General features: G+C 41.5%; 1 protein-coding gene across 4 annotated transcripts in view; it reads left to right on the top strand.

The window, feature by feature from the left end:
* Positions 1-17231, top strand: part of LOC131140266 (gephyrin-like) — a 29423-nt gene extending 12192 nt beyond the window's left edge. For all 4 annotated transcript variants that reach the window (XM_058090530.1, XM_058090531.1, XM_058090528.1 and 1 more), the window contains 11 exons: positions 465-584; positions 651-709; positions 1904-2057; positions 2185-2306; positions 3758-3845; positions 3933-4006; positions 5256-5320; positions 6436-6539; positions 7675-7771; positions 8864-9002; positions 9099-17231. In XM_058090530.1, coding sequence (XP_057946513.1) covers positions 465-584; positions 651-709; positions 1904-2057; positions 2185-2306; positions 3758-3845; positions 3933-4006; positions 5256-5320; positions 6436-6539; positions 7675-7771; positions 8864-8997 — 1017 coding nt within the window. In that variant the 3' untranslated portion in view covers positions 8998-9002; positions 9099-17231. The remainder of the gene's footprint in view (positions 1-464; positions 585-650; positions 710-1903; positions 2058-2184; positions 2307-3757; positions 3846-3932; positions 4007-5255; positions 5321-6435; positions 6540-7674; positions 7772-8863; positions 9003-9098) is intronic.
* Positions 17232-17527: the final 296 nt, after the last annotated feature.

Raw genomic sequence — 17527 nt, forward strand, 5'->3', positions numbered from 1 at the left:
GCTTATCCTCACGAGGGTCGTCACCAGCTGTCTTCTTTGGGCGAGAGGCGGGGTACACCCTGGACTGGTGGCCAGCCAATCACAGGGCACATATAGACAAACAACCATTCACACTCACATTCATACCTATGGACAATTTGGAGTGGCTAATTAACCTAGCATGTTTTTGGAATGTGGGAGGAAACCGGAGTACCCGGAGAAAACCCACGCATGCACGGGGAGATCACTCGGCCACCGTGCAGCCCATATTTGTGAACAGTTTAACAATAATTCATAGTTCCATTTATCACAGTGAGTCTTCCAGGTCCTGATGCAGCAAAACAGTCCCAGACCATCACACTACCACCACCATATTTTACTGTTGGAATAATAAGCGGTAGAAAATGAATGAATGAATGAACTCTTATGACCTTAACCAGATGATTTGTGACGACGTCTCTAATATTGAGTGTGTGTCTCTGCAGCCCACCCACACAGTGATGCCAGGCCAAGTGATGCGAGTGACCACCGGCGCTCCCATCCCTTGTGGTGCTGATGCTGTCGTCCAAGTGGAAGATACAGAACTACTGCGGGAGTCTGAAGATGTAAGCACACCGCAATTTGTTTGAGGGGGGGGGGTGACCTTGTCATTTAAATCTGATGTGTTTCAGGGCACAGAAGAGTTAGAAGTGAGGATTATGGTTCAGGCTCGACCTGGGCAGGACATCAGGTAAAAACAAAAAACATGAAAAACTGCATGCTCGTCAAATTACCAGATGGTCGAAATCCTTTGTTGGACCACAGAAAACCTGTTCACAACTTTGCACATATGGTTTTTAATATTATTAGAGCCCTCTAGAAATAGAATAACACCCCTATATTCCACCGGCAGGAGTTCAGAGTTGATTATTATTATGATTTATGAAGATAATGATTGTTGATGTTATTGGGCCTGATCATTCATTCATATTCTAGCACTTATCCTCACGAGGCTTGCGGGGGTGCTGGAGCCTATCCCAGCTGTCTTCACAGGGCACATATAGACAAACAACCATTCACACTCACATTCATACCTATGGACAATTTGGAGTCGCTAATTAACCTAGCATGTTTTTGGAATGTGGGCATGCATGTCGAGAACATGCAAACTCCACACAGAGATGGCCCAGGGTGGAATTGAACTCGGGTCTCCTGGCTGTGAGGCCTGCGTGCTAACCACTCGCCCGTCGTGCAGCCCCTCAATTTTTTTACTACCTATACTAATTTGAGGTGACTCTAAATCAGGGTTGGGCAAACTCCGGGCCGGGGGCCACATGCGGCCCATCAAGCGATTGAATCCGGCCCGCCAGTTGCTTTCTAAGTATTTCAACTTTAAACATACAAACTGGCAACATGACCGCTTATCCTCACGAGGGTCGCGGGGGGTGCTGGAGCCTATCCCAGCTGTCTTCGGGCGACTAATCCCCAGCCAATCACAGGGCACATATAGGCAAACAACCATTCACACTCACATTCATACCTATGGACAATTTGGAGTGGCTAATTAACCTAGCATGTTTTTGGAATGTGGGAGGAAACCGGAGTACCCGGACAAAACCCCACACATGCAAACTCCACACAGAGATTGCCGATATGGGAATTGAACTGGGGGTCTCCTAGCTGCGAGGCCTGCGTGCTAACCACTCACTCCACCGTGCAGCCCCTGAAACCTGCAGTAATAGTAACTACTGACACCTTGTGGCCAGTTTAGACTGTAGTTCATCACCGTCCTTTAAACTGTATGTGTGTTTTATTTCATTGTATCGTCTTCATGCTTGAAAACGCTTATTAAGCACATTTTCCGAATATTAATTCATTTTTTACTACAAATTTCAAACCACAAAGTGCTTGAGAAATGGTCACCACGTGTAAATTGTCTGTTCAGGCCAATAGGTCATGACATCAGGCGGGGGGAGTGCGTGTTAGCCAAAGGAACACACATGGGCCCGTCAGAGATTGGTCTGCTGGCCACGGTGGGAGTGACTGACGTCAGCGTGCACAAGTTCCCAGTGGTGGCTGTGATGTCCACTGGTAATGAGGTGTGTGTATATGTGTGTGTGTGTGTGTGTGTGTGTGTGTGTGCATGCAAACACACTTACACTTGTTCCGGATTTGACCTTGTTTATATTGTTGCTATAAATACACTGACTTGATTTCATTGAAAAGCTGCTGAATCCGGAGGATGACCTCCACCCTGGCAAGATCAGAGACTCCAACCGCTCCACTCTGCTGGCCACCATCCAGGAACATGGATACCCAACTATCAACCTGGGCATTGTTGGAGACAAGTAAGACGAGTCTGCTCCTCTTTTTCTGCTCCACATAGCATTTCAGTATGTGGAATCAAACTATGGAATGGATTGAGTAAGGAAATCAAACAATGCACAACGATGAGCCAATTCAAGAAACAATACAAGCAGTTGATGTTTGCTAAATACAAGGATGAAGAGTCTTGAACCAGTCATGATGTGCTATATATATCATATATATATCACTATATTGACACTTACTATGGTACCCATTATGGCATTGGATGCTCATATCACCGAGTACTTCGGTACGTGACAAAAATAAAATAAAATTAAACATAAAAAAATTAAAAAAATAATAGTTTAAAAAAATAATATAATAATTTTTTATAGATTTTATAATAATTATTTTATAATATAAAATAAAATAAAATATCAAAATAATGTATAAAATTTAATTTAATTTATAAAAAAAAACAAAAAAAATAAACTATATCAGGAAAGCAGGAAGTGAACAAATGTAACAGTTACTGATTGTAAAAGTACCAGATTTGCATGTTCAAATGAAATAAAAACATTAAAAAAATTAAATTAAAAAAAATTAAAAAAAAAAAAAATGTAATTAAAAAAATAAACTAAACTTACATTTGTTCACATCTTGCCTTTCTAATCTAATTTAACAGTTAGTGATTGTAAAAGTACCAGATGGAGGGGTAGGATTTAATAAGCTTTGCTTCTTCCTACTCCTTTTGGACATGTGGAACTGGGAACTGATTATGGGATGCATTCAAAACTATAAAAAAAATATAATAATAAAAAGATTTTCTTTACTCCTTTGACGTTACAAAAATAAAATAAAATGTAAAAAAATAAAATAATAATATAAAAAATAATGTTATAATGTTAATGTAATAAACAATAATTTTATAATATAAAATGGTAATATAAAAAATCTAAATAATGATAAAAAATGTATGCATTTATAAAAAAAAAACTTAAACTATATTAGGAAAGCAGGAAGTGAACAAATGTAACAGTTACTGATTGTAAAAGTACCAGATGGAGGGGTAGGATTTAATAAGCTTTGCTTCTTCCTACTCCTTTTGGACATGTGGAACTGTGAACTGATTATGTGATGCATTCAATTGTAATCTGATGCATGTTCAAATGAAATTAAACCATAAAACCATTTTTTTTTAATTTAAATAAAAAAAATAAAATAATAATAAAATAAAATTTCTTTCCCGCTGATGTCCAGTCCAGTCAATTGGGCCGGGATGGGACCATTCTTAATGATTGTATCATTTCTTGTTGTAGTTGAGACTAGCCCAAAACAACATGACTTCACTTTTTGACTGGATGGTAAATGAAAACATTAGCAATTAGCAACGACCGAGCTAATGCTTCACAAGAACTCAGTCATGTTGTCTCAGCGGTGCTCTTCATCCTTCAGCTATTTTTGCTTTAATGCATCATAACCGTATGTGCAGCCCCGATGACCTGCTCTCGGCTCTCCATGAGGGGATCAGTCGGGCTGATGTCATCATCACCTCGGGGGGCGTGTCCATGGGAGAGAAGGTAACGTCTGACATCGCCATTGCTTATTGTATTGTATTGTATATCATTCAGGGTTAACCACACTTTGTATTTACCGTGTCTAACCAGGACTACCTGAAGCAGGTTCTGGACATCGATCTTCATGCTCAGATCCACTTTGGGCGCGTCTTCATGAAGCCAGGGTAAGCAATATTGCAGTTGGATTATTGCTCTATTGTGTTTTTACAGAAAAAATATATAATAAATTATTGCTGTGTCATGGCAGACTAAAATCTATTATAAGTCAAAACAAAACATAATGCAAGTGATTTGTAGTATTCTGGTCACTAGGTGGCAGTAATTGACCTTACCTTACATTATATTACCTTAACACTGCATAAAGTCCCATGATCCATTCATTCATTCATTCATTTTCTAGCGCTTATCCTCACAAGGGTTGCCGGGGTGCTGGAGCCTATCCCAGCTGTCTTCAAGCGAGAGCCGGGGTACACCCTGGACTGGTGGCCAGCCAATCACAGGGCACATATAAACAAACAACCATTCACACTCACATTCATACCTATGGACAATTTGGAGTCGCTAATTAACCTAGCATGTTTTTGGAATGTGGGAGGAAACCGGAGTACCCGGAGAAAACCCACGCATGCACGGGGAGAACATGCAAACTCCACACAGAGATGGCCGAGGGTGGAATTGAACCCTGGTCTCTGAGCCGTGAGGTCTGCGCGCTAACCACTAGAGCACCGTGCAGCCCTGCACATGAAAAAAAAGTGTGAACTCTCTGAGGTGGACACCAAGTATCTTGGAGTTAATTTTGGGTCCGGACCAGAGTACCGGACTACATGTGCACATATAGACAAACAACCATTCACACTCACATTCATACCTATGGACAATTTGGAGTCGCCAATTAACCTAGCATGTTTTTGGAATGTGGGAGGAAACCGGAGTACCCGGAGAAAACCCACGGGAAGAACATGCAAACTCCACACAGCGGAATTGAACTCCGGTCTCCTAGCTGTGAGGCCTGCGTGCTCACCACTCGGCCGTCATGGCAGACAAAATTGTATTATTAGTCAAAACAAAACAAAATACATACAAGTGATATTGTAGTATTCTGGTCACTAGGCGGCAGTAATGACACAAAACATTGACTTTACCTTACATTATATAACCTTAACACTGCATGAAGTCCGGCATTATTAAGTGACAAAAGATTCTCCTCCGATTCCGTGTGGAAGTGGTGAATTTAACTAGCTTGCTAGCTGCTCTCGAGTCCCTGCAGCATAAGAGCCGAGCAATGTGTCGTCAACAAAGAATGATAGTCGTGTCAAGCTGACTATAGGGGTGTTATTTCACGTCTGTAGCTCTCTAATGATGTTAAAAGCTGTATTTAGAAAGGCCCTAAGTGGTTCTGTTTCTGTTTTTCAGTCTTCCTACTACCTTTGCCACTGTTGACATTGATGGAGCACGGAAACTCATCTTTGCTCTGCCAGGTACGACGCTTATATGAGGAGGAATAAGGATTTTTTTTATGTTTGACCGCCTTACCAAGAGTTGAACAGTCTGGAGTTTTTATGGTAGGTTTTGGATCAGAGAAATCAAATCAAAAATCAACATTTTTGGAAGAGGGTATGTCAGGGGTCTCAAACACACGGGCCAAATGTGGCCCGCAGGACACTAGTTTGAGGCCCCCGCCTTGATATGAAAGTTTAATGTTAGTTTGATATGGATGCTGTATGGTATCATGTACCCAGAAAAAATTATTACGTTTGATTCATGTTCATGTTAAAGGTTAAATCACTGTTAATAGTTATCCTCCCTATCCGTGTGGAAGTGGTAAGTTTATGGCTATTTAAGTTGAAAGGAAATAACTCGGAGGCTACCATTTAGGTCGCTAGCTAACTCTAGTTTGCGAGTTAGCATGTGTCTCAAGACCCTGCAGTTGCGCAATATGTTGTAAATAAAAAGAGTATAAATGTGACTATAGTCGTGTTTTGTCATGTCTACAGGGCTCTAATAATGCTTTGTTCATTTTAATCTGAAAAAAATCATTTGTCTACCCACCAACTATATGTGCTTTCTTAAGTTTTTATTATTTGCAGTTTTATTATTATTATATTTATTTATTACTGATTGATTTTCTTTATTCTTAATTTGTTTATTTATTTTTCATCTTATTTTGTGCAGAAAAATAAAAATTAAGATATTTGAGAACAGTGGAATGTTTTATCAGAGCTTTTATTGTAGAAAATCGGAACCAAAGCACTGAAAAAGTTCTATATTTTTCTGTTTTTAATAAATGCGTTTTTGTTTTTTTGGAAAACCTGATGTGGTCCAGTCTCACTCAGACCCTAGCTCCAGTGGCCCCCAAGTAAATTGAGTTTGAGACCCCTGATTTAGCCCCTTTTTGTGACGTAGGCGACCGGAGAGGTGATCGAGAGCGAGCACATTTCCGTAAAAAAGCGACTGTTATTGCCTTTGTAGAAGGAGAATTTTTCATTGTATACGTAAGAAGTATATGTAAGAAGAAAGGTATAATGATGCATGTGGTCATTCCTAGTTTCTCCTTGTGTAATACTGTAAGCCTGTGGACATTTTCTTGTTGCAGGTAACCCAGTGTCTGCAGTGGTGACATGCAATCTATTTGTGATTCCTGCACTGAGGAAGATGCAAGGCATTCTAGACCCCAGACCTACGATTATTAAAGCCAGGGTAGGACACTTTCTCTTTCACACACACACACACACACACACACACACACACACACACATTGGCCATCGGTCTGTTATGCTAAGAGTCCACTGGGCCAACCATTCACACTCACATTCATACCTATGGACAATTTGGAGTGGCTAATTAACCTAGCATGTTTTTGGAATGTGGGAGGAAACCGGAGTACCCGGAGAAAACCCACGCATGCACGGGGAGAACATGCAAACTCCACACAGAGATGGTCGAGGGTGGAATTGAACTTGGCTCTTTTAGCAGTGAGGCCTGCACGCTAACCACTCATTTGTGAACAGTATAACAATAATTCATGGTTCCATTTATCACAGTGAGTCTTCCAGGTCCTGATGCAGCAAAACAGTCCCAGACCATCACACTACCACCACCATATTTTACTGTTGGAATAATGTTCATTCATTTTCTACCGCTTATCCTCACGAGGGTCGTCACCAGCTGTCTTCTTGGGGCGAGAGGCGGGGTACACCCTGGACTGGTGGCCAGCCAATCACAGGGCACATATAGACAAACAACCATTCACACTCACATTCATACCTATGGACAATTTGGAGTCGCTAATTAGCCTAGCATGTTTTTGGAATGTGGGAGGAAACCGGAGTACCCGGAAAAAAACCCACACATGCACGGGGAGATCACTTGTCCACCGTGCAGCTCATATTTATTTGTTCCATTTATCACAGTGAGTCTTCCAGGTCCTGATGCAGCAAAACAGTCCCAGACCATCACACTACCACCACCGTATTTTACTGTTGGAATCATGTTCATTCATTTTCTACCGCTTATGCTCACGAGGGTCGTCACCAGCTGTCTTCTCGGGGCGAGAGGCGGGGTACACCCTGGACTGGTGGCCAGCCAATCACCGGGCACATATAGACAAACAACCATTCACACTCACATTCATACCTATGGACAATTTGGAGTGGCTAATTAACCTAGCATGTTTTTGGAATGTGGGAGGGTGCCTGAGGGTGGAATCGAACTCGGGTCTCGCTAACCGCTCGCCCTACCGTTGTAGTCCTACTCCTATATTTTAGTAAATGTTACTCAGAGGAGAATAACTTCGGTACAAGCCATAAATATTTGCTTGTGTGTTTATGTTTAGCTTTCATGTGACGTGAAGCTGGATCCGAGACCGGAGTACCATCGCTGTATTCTCACCTGGCATCACCAAGAACCACTGCCTTGGGCCCAAAGCACAGGTGTGAACATGCGCACATACACACACACACACACACACAACCATCATTCTTTCCTTGACTAAGTACCAATTCAGGCATATACAGTAAATGACACCCCTCCATGAATCGCCACCTTATCGGGGTGGAGGGGTTTGAGTGCCCGAGTGATCCGAGGAGCCATGTTGTCTGGGGCTACATGCCCCTGGTAGGGTCTCCCAAGGCAAACAGGTCCGAGGTGACGGGACAGACCAAGATTGATTCAGAAGACCCGTATGATTGAAAACAAGAGGAGGAACCGTGGGACACCGGGGCCTCACCCTAGAGCCAGGCCCCGGGGGAGGGGCTCGCAGGCAAGCGCCTGGTTGTCGGGCCTTCCCCCGTGGAGCCGGGCCCAGCCCGAAGAATCCACACACGATCTCCCCCTCGTAGACCCACCACCTTATCGGGGTGGAGGGGTTGGAGTGCCCGAGTGATCCGAGGAGCCATGTTGTCTGGGGCTACATGCCCCTGGTAGGGTCTCCCAAGGCAAACAGGTCCGAGGTGACGGGACAGACCAAGAGTGATTCAGAAGACCCGTATGATTGAAAACAAGAGGAGGAACCTCAAGGTACCTCGCCCGGATGTGGGATACCGGGGCCTGACCCTAGAGCCAGGCCCGGGGGAGGGGCTCGCAGGCGAGCACCTGGTGGTCGGGCCACACGGGATCTCCCCCTCGTAGACCCACCACCTACGGGGGCAAGCATAAGGGTCCGGTGCATTGTGTGTTTGGTGGCAGTCAAGGGTGGGTGCATGGGCTGACCTGGTCTTCGGCGGCCAAATCTGGTTCTTGAGACATGGCCCGGACGCCTCCCTGGTGAGGTGTTCCGGGCATGCCCAGCCGGGAAAAGGCCCCCAGGGGCAGACCTAGGACACGCTGGAGAGGGACTATGTCTCACAGCTGGCCCGGGAACGCCTTGGTGTCCTCCCTTGGTGGAGCTGGAGGAGGTGGCCGGGGACCGGGAAGTCTGGGCAGTCCCTACTAAGACTGCTTCCCGGACCCGAATAAGCGGAGGAAAATGGATGGATACCCCTCCCTAACCCAAAGTAACTCGCCGCCCCCCCCCCCCTCCACAGGTAACCAGGTGTCCAGCAGGCTAATGTCGATGCGCAGCGCCAACGGCCTCCTGATGTTGCCTCCTAAAACAGAGCAGTATGTGGAACTGCACAAGGGGGAAGTGGTGGACGTCATGGTCATCGGACGACTATGATGCAGGTACTTTTTACTACAGGTATTGAACACACTATACTGGGGGTTTGGGGTCGGGGGGGGGGGGGGTAAGAAACCCATTCAACCCCTTGTTTTCCCCAGATTTTCACTTGTGACGGTGGTGCTCGGACCTCCTCGGGGGCAAGAATTAAAGCATGTCTACCTGGCCGCTATTAGCTGTGATGTCATATGCAACAGCCAATTGGAGCCAGCAGAGGCTGAATTCTCATATGTCTGCATTGAGAAACAACAAAAAAACAAACAAAAAAATCATTGTATTTCAATGAAAAAAATATAAATATGAAATTTATTCTGTAATATGATATAATTCTCCTGATTAGAATGATTATTAATATTCTTACTTCATATTCTATTATTATTATTATCATTATTTTGGTATTGATGATCATCTTGGTAGTACTCACGTTCTCATATTTCCCGTTCATTTACATTGTGCATTTTTCCTTAATAGATATATAGATATAGAATTATTTTTTTTGTCATAATCCATATATGTAGATACCCCCCCTCTCGCTTAATCCACCGACCCCTGTGACTTTTTTTTTTTTTTTTTTTTTTTTACACCCCCTTCCAGGCAAGAACTGCTTTTTATGACACGCTACAAGTCATGCCGACTATCCTCAATGAAAGCCATGCAAATACTGTTTTTAAGGAAGTCCATTTTATTTATATATATATATATATATATATATATATATATATATACGTATATATATATATATATATATATATATATAGCGGCAAATTTACAGCATCGATTTATGTCCAGGCACTTTACACCTGAAGAAGGTGGAGAAACGCAAATGGATGTCCAAAGATTTAAGGTCAATCTAATATTAGCAAAGCCTTACCGGAATGACATTAAAATAGATACTTTTCCAAGTTAAAAAAAAAAAAAAAAAATTGGACAGATGTAATATTTCCTGTTCCGGGGTCACCTGCTTGTAGCACGTGGAATATTTTTGATAAATTCCACTTTTATTATTGAATAATTACGATTATTTATATTACTAGGGGTGTAACGGTACATTTGTCAACAGGTCTTTCCGTACAGATGTTTTGATATATCCCGATTCCATGAACTAGTCTTGTGGAGTTCCTTAAATACCGTGCAACCCGGGATTTGGTTTAGCGATAGTGCCAAGGACAATCCCGAGCCTGGAAGCCATCTTGTTCTGTTCGGGAACACTTTTCCGTGAAAAAGGTGCCGGTGTTGTTCGGTAAAGATAAGGAACCCAATGATTGCAAATTTAGACAATAATTGTTTAAATTCTTACAAATGCATCTTTGCACTTTCCTCGCACTTTTGTAGCTTTTTATTGTACCCTAGCATATTCTAGAATAACCTATAACCTATACATTCATATTCTATGTCGCTTATACTCACTCGGGTCGCATATATGGTGGCCAGCCAATCACAGGGCACATATAGACAAACAACCATTCACACTCACATTCATACCTATGGACAATTTGGAGTGGCTAATTAGCCTAGCATGTTTTTGGAATGTGGGAGGAAACCGGAGTACCCGGAGAAAACCCACGCATGCACGGGGAGAACATGAGCCGAGAATCGAACCCAGGTTTTCCTGACTGCGTGGCTTACATGCTAACCGCTCTGCACCGTACCATGCTAACCATTCGGCCATTCTAAAACAAAAAGCTAAGATGTGACATTTTGACCTTCATTGGATTAGTTAGAATATCTTTTAATGCAAAATTGATTATTCATATTTTTTTTAAATTTTTTTGTAGATATATTTTGTTATGAGAATTTAAAATTACAATATTGGAGAATTACTTTTTTTTATGTTTCATAAAAAAAAAATTAAGCTGCTTACACGATAGCTTAGCAGGTTCATATTTAGCATTTTGAACCGAATTGTGGCTGCACAGTGGACGAGTGGTTAGCCCATAGGCCTCACAGCTAGGAGACCCGAGTTCAATTCCGCCCTCGGGCATCTCTGTGTGGAGTTTGCATGTTCTCCCCATCCGGGTACTCCGATTTCCTCCCACGGTCCAAAAACATGCTAGGTTAATTGGCGATTGAAACGGTGTACCGAGTGGTTAGTGCACAGGCCACACAGATAGGAGACCCGAGTTCGATTCCACCCTCGGGCATCTCTGTGTGGAGTTTGCATGTTCTCCCCATCTGGGTACTCCGGTTTCGTCCGCCATTCCAAAAACATGCTAGGTTAATTAGCGACTCCAAATTGTCCATAGGTATGAATGTGAGTGTGAATGGTTGTTTGTCTATATGTGCCCTGTGATTGGCTGGCCACCAGTCCAGGGTGTACCCCGCCTCTCGCCCCAAGACAGCTGGTGACGACCCTCGTGAGGATAAGCGGTAGAAAATGAATGAATGAATGAACCGAACCGTGACCTTAAACCAAGGTATGGATCGAACTGTGATTTATGAACCGAACCGTGACCTTAAACCAAGGTATGGATGGAACTGTGATTACGGCGTACCGTTACACCCCTTTTTTTATGTGGCAAATTTCTGTTGGAAAATAACATGCGGTTACCAAGGAGGCGTGGCTTCACCCACAAATGGTCAGGGAAGAATTATTTAAATTAACATTAAAGGTGCCCTTTCCTTAAAATAAATGTGATTACTTCGTGTTAGCCACTAAAACTCTTTTTTTTTTAAAAATTATTTTATTTAAATTAGCAAGCAGTTTTCTTTGATGGAGACAAACATGCAAGTACATTCTTGTCGCGTAAAACTATTTACGGGAATATAATAATAATAATACTAACATATTTCTTTGAAACCCATTTCTTTTATACAGGTCAAATACCACATCGTCACAAATACAATACAGGGCTAGTATTTCTGATACTGATATCGATAACGTTTTACTTGAAATTTTCCAAGCTCATTGAATGATTTTGTGATTTTTGCCTTTTTTTAATGTGTCCATCGGGATTAGAACCAGAATAAAACACAGGTCCCAGATTTTAGGCAAACAATTTAACATGATATAAATACATTATGAGAATGTAAATTATTTATTTATTACTTTTATAATTATTTTTATTTTTATTTTTATTTTTATTTTTATTTTTATTTTTAGCAAATAAGATTATTTTTGCCCAATAACCGAAGCAAAAGCTTCTATTGGCTCTTTCTCAAATGCTTTGGCTTTTTGCCCCCAAAGCCCTCCGCTGTCCAGGTACTTAGTTTGCAAATGCAGTAAACCTGGGATATATCGGACTCGGATATATCGGAAATTCGCTCACAACGGACAGATAAAAAAAGAACCGATTTTTCTGTAATGCATTTCCAATAAAAATTCATTGCATATATCGGATTTTTTATAACGGATTTCGCCTATTTCGGACAAAATCTCCAGTCCCGTTCCAATGCATTTCCATGAAATTTCCCTCGCATATATCGGATATATCGCCGCATCGTGGCGCTCCGATTCGCCGAATCGTGACAGGCCGCTATACGACGTCATTTGCAGCGTTTGCAGCGTTGCCTGCGCGTCCAGGTACATTGGAAACATAGTCAAGGAAGTGCCTTTTTATAACGGATAAAATCCCATTTACGCATATACCGGATATAAATCCCATATATGCGTAAAACGGACATTTTCCGGTATACGCATATAACGGATTTCGCTTATATCGGACAAAACCAGTGGGAACAATTGAATCCGATATATCCGAGGTTTACTGTAATATAAATGGAAAAACATTAATTTTCTATGCCGCTTAACCCTCCCTCATTATGATGATTGAAAAGAACTGAAAAATATTCATCTCATCTTTGGTATTAATATTTATATTGAGCTGCCCGCCCCCGAAAGTTATTTCATTGTCTTTTATTTTTGCTTAAGGGCACCTGGACGGTGCTCGGGAAGCCGCGTAACGTGTCCCCAACCACCAGTCCCAGTCACGAACACATACGGGATAACAAGCGTTCACAATTTCGAGAATTCCATGAAGCTAACTTGCTTGCATGCTTTTGCGATGTGGAAGGACGGAAAAATAAAAGAGAAAAACACTCGTGCACACACACACACACACACAGAGGCTGACGTGCCCACCACCAGTCACAAACTCGATTTTTTTTTTACCCCCCCCCCCCCCCTCTCAACCGCCCCCCTCGACTGCATGCGAAAGTCATGTCAAATCCCTTCTTGTTTATAATCCAGCAGCATCTTTGTTTTTCTCACACAGCGTCATTTTTCAACGCATCATTCAGGTTCTTTAGAAAAAGCCAAAAAAAAAAAACCTCAATCCTTTAAAAAAAAAAAAAAAAAAAATCCTTCTCTCGCTGTACTGTATGCAGTCCAACAAAATGTGAAAAAGAAAAGAGTACTAGTATTTGACCTGTGTTTTTTTTTTTTTTTTTTTTGCTATATATATCTAACATGTAACCAACCCAAACAAGATCCGTTTCGGTCTAAAAATAAAAAAAAGTGGACCCGGTTAGCCGCGGTGTTTTCATAATTGGAAACAAATCGTGATTGGCCAAATAAAATAAAATAAAATAAAATAAAATAAAAACAGCATTCGATCAACTAATTATGTTTTTTCTTTTTATCGAAACAAACAATGCTGCGTTCGAGTCATATCGGAATTACAAGTTTGTTTCGCTGATACTTTTAACCCATAAGAACCCAGACTTTTTTTTTCTTAATGCTACGAATTATTGTAAAAAATGTGCGATATTATACATGGGGCGTTTATGGTAAACTTGATACTTTTTTGTGCTTAGTATCACAAATGTACTTTGAATTTAATGAAGGAACATATATCGATCCAAAACAATTAAAAGTGGCTTTATGGGTCACGTCAGGAACATACCAAAATATGTACGTGAATATTCTCCTTTTTATCCAGGTTGTTGTTTTTTCCTGGCTTGACTCGAATGCAACTGGACTCTTAAGGTTGTCTTAGGAGACGGTTGACCTCCCATGCGAGCGGCCTTCATCAGTTCATGCTCAAAGACTACGTAGGACACATCATGTTTGATTGACTGAGGCAAGAGCATTGAATTTCTCATCTGAGCGAGATTCATGAGTTCACGCTCCATAACTAGATAGGACAGCTCGAGTCTGACGGCGGTAGCCTGACTACTATATGAGCTGTCCATCTGTTCACGTTCAAAAACTATACTAGTTTTGCCTCTCATCTGAGCAGGATTCATCAGTTCATGCTTATTGACTAGATAGGACAGCTTGAGTCTGACAGAGCGGGAGCATTGGGTCTCTCATTTGAGCAGAGTTCGTCAGTTCATACTCAAAGACAACATAGGGTAGATGTAGTCTTGACTAGAGCTAGAACTATCCACAGTTCATGCTTATTGACTAGATAGGACAGCTTGAGTCTGACCAGAGCTAGAGCATTGGGTCTCTCATCTGAGCAGAGTTCGTCAGTTCATACTCAAAGACAAGCTAGGACAGATGCAGTCTTGACTAGAGCTAGAGCTGTTGTTCATCAGTTCATGCTTATTGACTAGATAGGACAGCTGTAGTCTGACCAGAGCTAGAGCATTGGGTCTCTAATATGAGCAGGATTCGTCAGTTCATACTCAAAGAAAAGCTAGGATAAATGGAGTCTTGACTAGATCTAGAACTATCCACAGTTCATGCTCAAAGACTAGATAGGACAGCTGTAGTCTGACCAGAGCTAGAGCATTGGGTCTCTCATCTGAGCAGAGTTCGTCAGTTCATACTCAAAGACAAGCTAAGGTAGATCTAGTCTTGACTAGAGCTAGAACTATCCACAGTTCATGCTCAAAGACTAGATAGGACAGCTTGAGTCTGACCAGAGCTAGAGCATCGGGTCTCTCATCTGAGCAGGATTCGTCAGTTCATACTCAAAGACAAGCTAGGACAGATGTAGTCTTGACTAGAGCTAGAGCTGTCGTTCACAGTTCATGCTCAAAGACTAGATAGGACAGCTTGAGTCTGACCAGAGCTAGAGCATTGGGTCTCTCATCTGAGCAGGATTCGTCAGTTCATACTCAAAGAAAATCTAGGACAGATGTAGTCTTGACTAGAGCTAGAACTATCCTCAGTTCATGCTCAAAGACTAGATAGGACAGCTTGAGTCTGACAGAGCGAGAGCATTGGGTCTCTCATATGAGCAGAGTTCGTCAGTTTATACTCAAAGACAAGCTAGGGTAGATGTAGTCTTGACTAGAGCTAGAACTATCCACAGTTCATGCTTATTGACTAGATAGGACAGCTTGAGTCTGACCAGAGCTAGAGCATTGGATCTCTCATCTGAGCAGGGTTTGTCAGTTCATACTTAAAGACAAGCTAGGACAGATGGAGCCTTGACTAGAGCTAGAGCTGTCGTTCATCAGTTCATGCTTATTGACTAGATAGGACAGCTTGAGTCTGACCAGAGCTAGAGCATTGGGTCTCTCATCTGAGCAGTATTCGTCAGTTCATACTCAAAGACAACATAGGGTAGATGTAGTCTTGACTAGAGCTAGAACTATCCACAGTTCATGCTCAAAGACTAGATAGGACAGCTGTAGTCTGACCAGAGCTAGAGCATTGGGTCTCTCATATGAGCAGAGTTCGTCAGTTTATACTCAAAGACAAGCTAGGACAGATGTTGTCTTGATGATAGCTAGAGGTGTTGTTCATCAGTTCATGCTTATTGACTAGATAGGACAGCTTGAGTCTGACCAGAGCCAGAGCATTGGGTCTCTCATCTGAGCAGGGTTTGTTCATACTTAAAGACAAGCTAGGGTAGATGTAGTCTTGACTAGAGCTAGAACTTTCATTCATCAGCTCATGCTTATTGACTAGATAGGACAGCTTGAGTCCGACCAGCGCTAGAGCATCGGGTCTCTCATCTGAGCAGGGTTTGTCAGTTCATACATAAAGACAAGCTAGGGTAGATGCAGTCTTGGCTCGAGCTGTCGTTCATCACTTCATGCTTATTGACTAGATAGGACAGCTATAGTCTGACTACAGTATGAGCTGCCCATCTCCATTCATGTTACATATACATAGAGTACATAGAGTACATAGAGTACATATAGTCCGTCTCTAGTCTGCATGGAGGTAGAGCTGTCCTATCTAGTCGTTTAGCATAAACTGATGAAGCCTGCTGGGATGGGAGGCAATACATCGCCTCGACAAAAAACTTCACGTCAGGCTGTTTGTTAGCAATTTTCAGGCTAAAACCCGATGTTGATATTTTCCTAGCTTATTTTATACGAATAAATTAAAGAAATATGGTAATTTTAATATTGTACACTTAGCGTATTAACTAAACAGTATGGCTAAATGGGTTTAAAATGACAATAAACTGCAAAAAAATACGCTTTTGTTAGTGATTTATCTCACACGACACACTGCCATTATGGAGAAGCCATATCCAAGGATAGTCACATGACTGTCACATGACAACCACTTCAAAATATGTCCTATACGTCACAAATAAGCACAAAGCAGTATTATTATTATTATTATTATTATTATTCAAGTTTCTGGGTTCTTATGGGTTAAGGGGATTATGCGTAGAAGATGTCGGGCCATGCATTTTGTGTAGTGTGTAAATTTAGAAATTCCCCGTTACCTTAAATGCATCATCATTCTATGTGTGCGGCTTCGTGCTGCATTCACGTCACACCCATACAAGTGAAGGAACATGAGTAGATTAACATCTCATATTATCTCGGTCCATAGTTGTGTGCTATAGGTAAATAGAGGTTTATTACATTCAAATAATTAAAAAAAAAATCTATAATGACTTGCCACATGTTTTGTGCAACGTATATTTATGGTAAATCCATTATGATCTAAACACAACATAAGAGCTCTTCCAGGCAGAATCAACCCCAGATTGATTGATTGATTGATTGATTGATTGATTTTGAGTTAGAAGAAGCAGGTTATTACTGCCTTTGTTATCGAGTGATTCTTAACACTGGACTGAAATCAGTGTCACATTGCACACACTTATAAACTATGACCAGCACTTGAAGCAATTACACAGCATTCTACTACAACTGTATAAAATATAATGTAAAGGATGGGTTTTTTTTCTGTAATGATATTATTGAAACTGAAGAAGAATTAATAAAAATTCATCCTGATTATTCTGTACACCGTGTCTGGGTTCTGTTTTGTTTTTCTGTTAAATAAATATTGCTTTTTGCCTATAAACAATGTAAGGATATAAACAACATCACGTGACTCTTGATGTGATACCGATACTACCGGTATCGAAACTCTTCATATTTGCATCCACCTCAAGCTCTTCGGATATTTTTTATTTTTTATATTAAATATGAGGTTTATTGGTTATAATACCAAATCACAGCATACTTAAATAGCGGATATGATACATTACTGACTCATTTTGATTCATGCGATACAAACTTACACACAGTGTTATATGCTGAGTGCTGACGTAAGAAAGAAGTCTCATTTGATTGGTCAAGCCAAGATTCCTCTTATCACTCTATCCAATTATCTTCCTTGTTCTATCTGGTTGGATGCGGTTTGTTCCCTCCCCCCTCCTCCGCC

Source organism: Doryrhamphus excisus, chromosome 13 (genome assembly GCF_030265055.1).
Source record: "Doryrhamphus excisus isolate RoL2022-K1 chromosome 13, RoL_Dexc_1.0, whole genome shotgun sequence".
NCBI lineage: Eukaryota > Metazoa > Chordata > Actinopteri > Syngnathiformes > Syngnathidae > Doryrhamphus > Doryrhamphus excisus.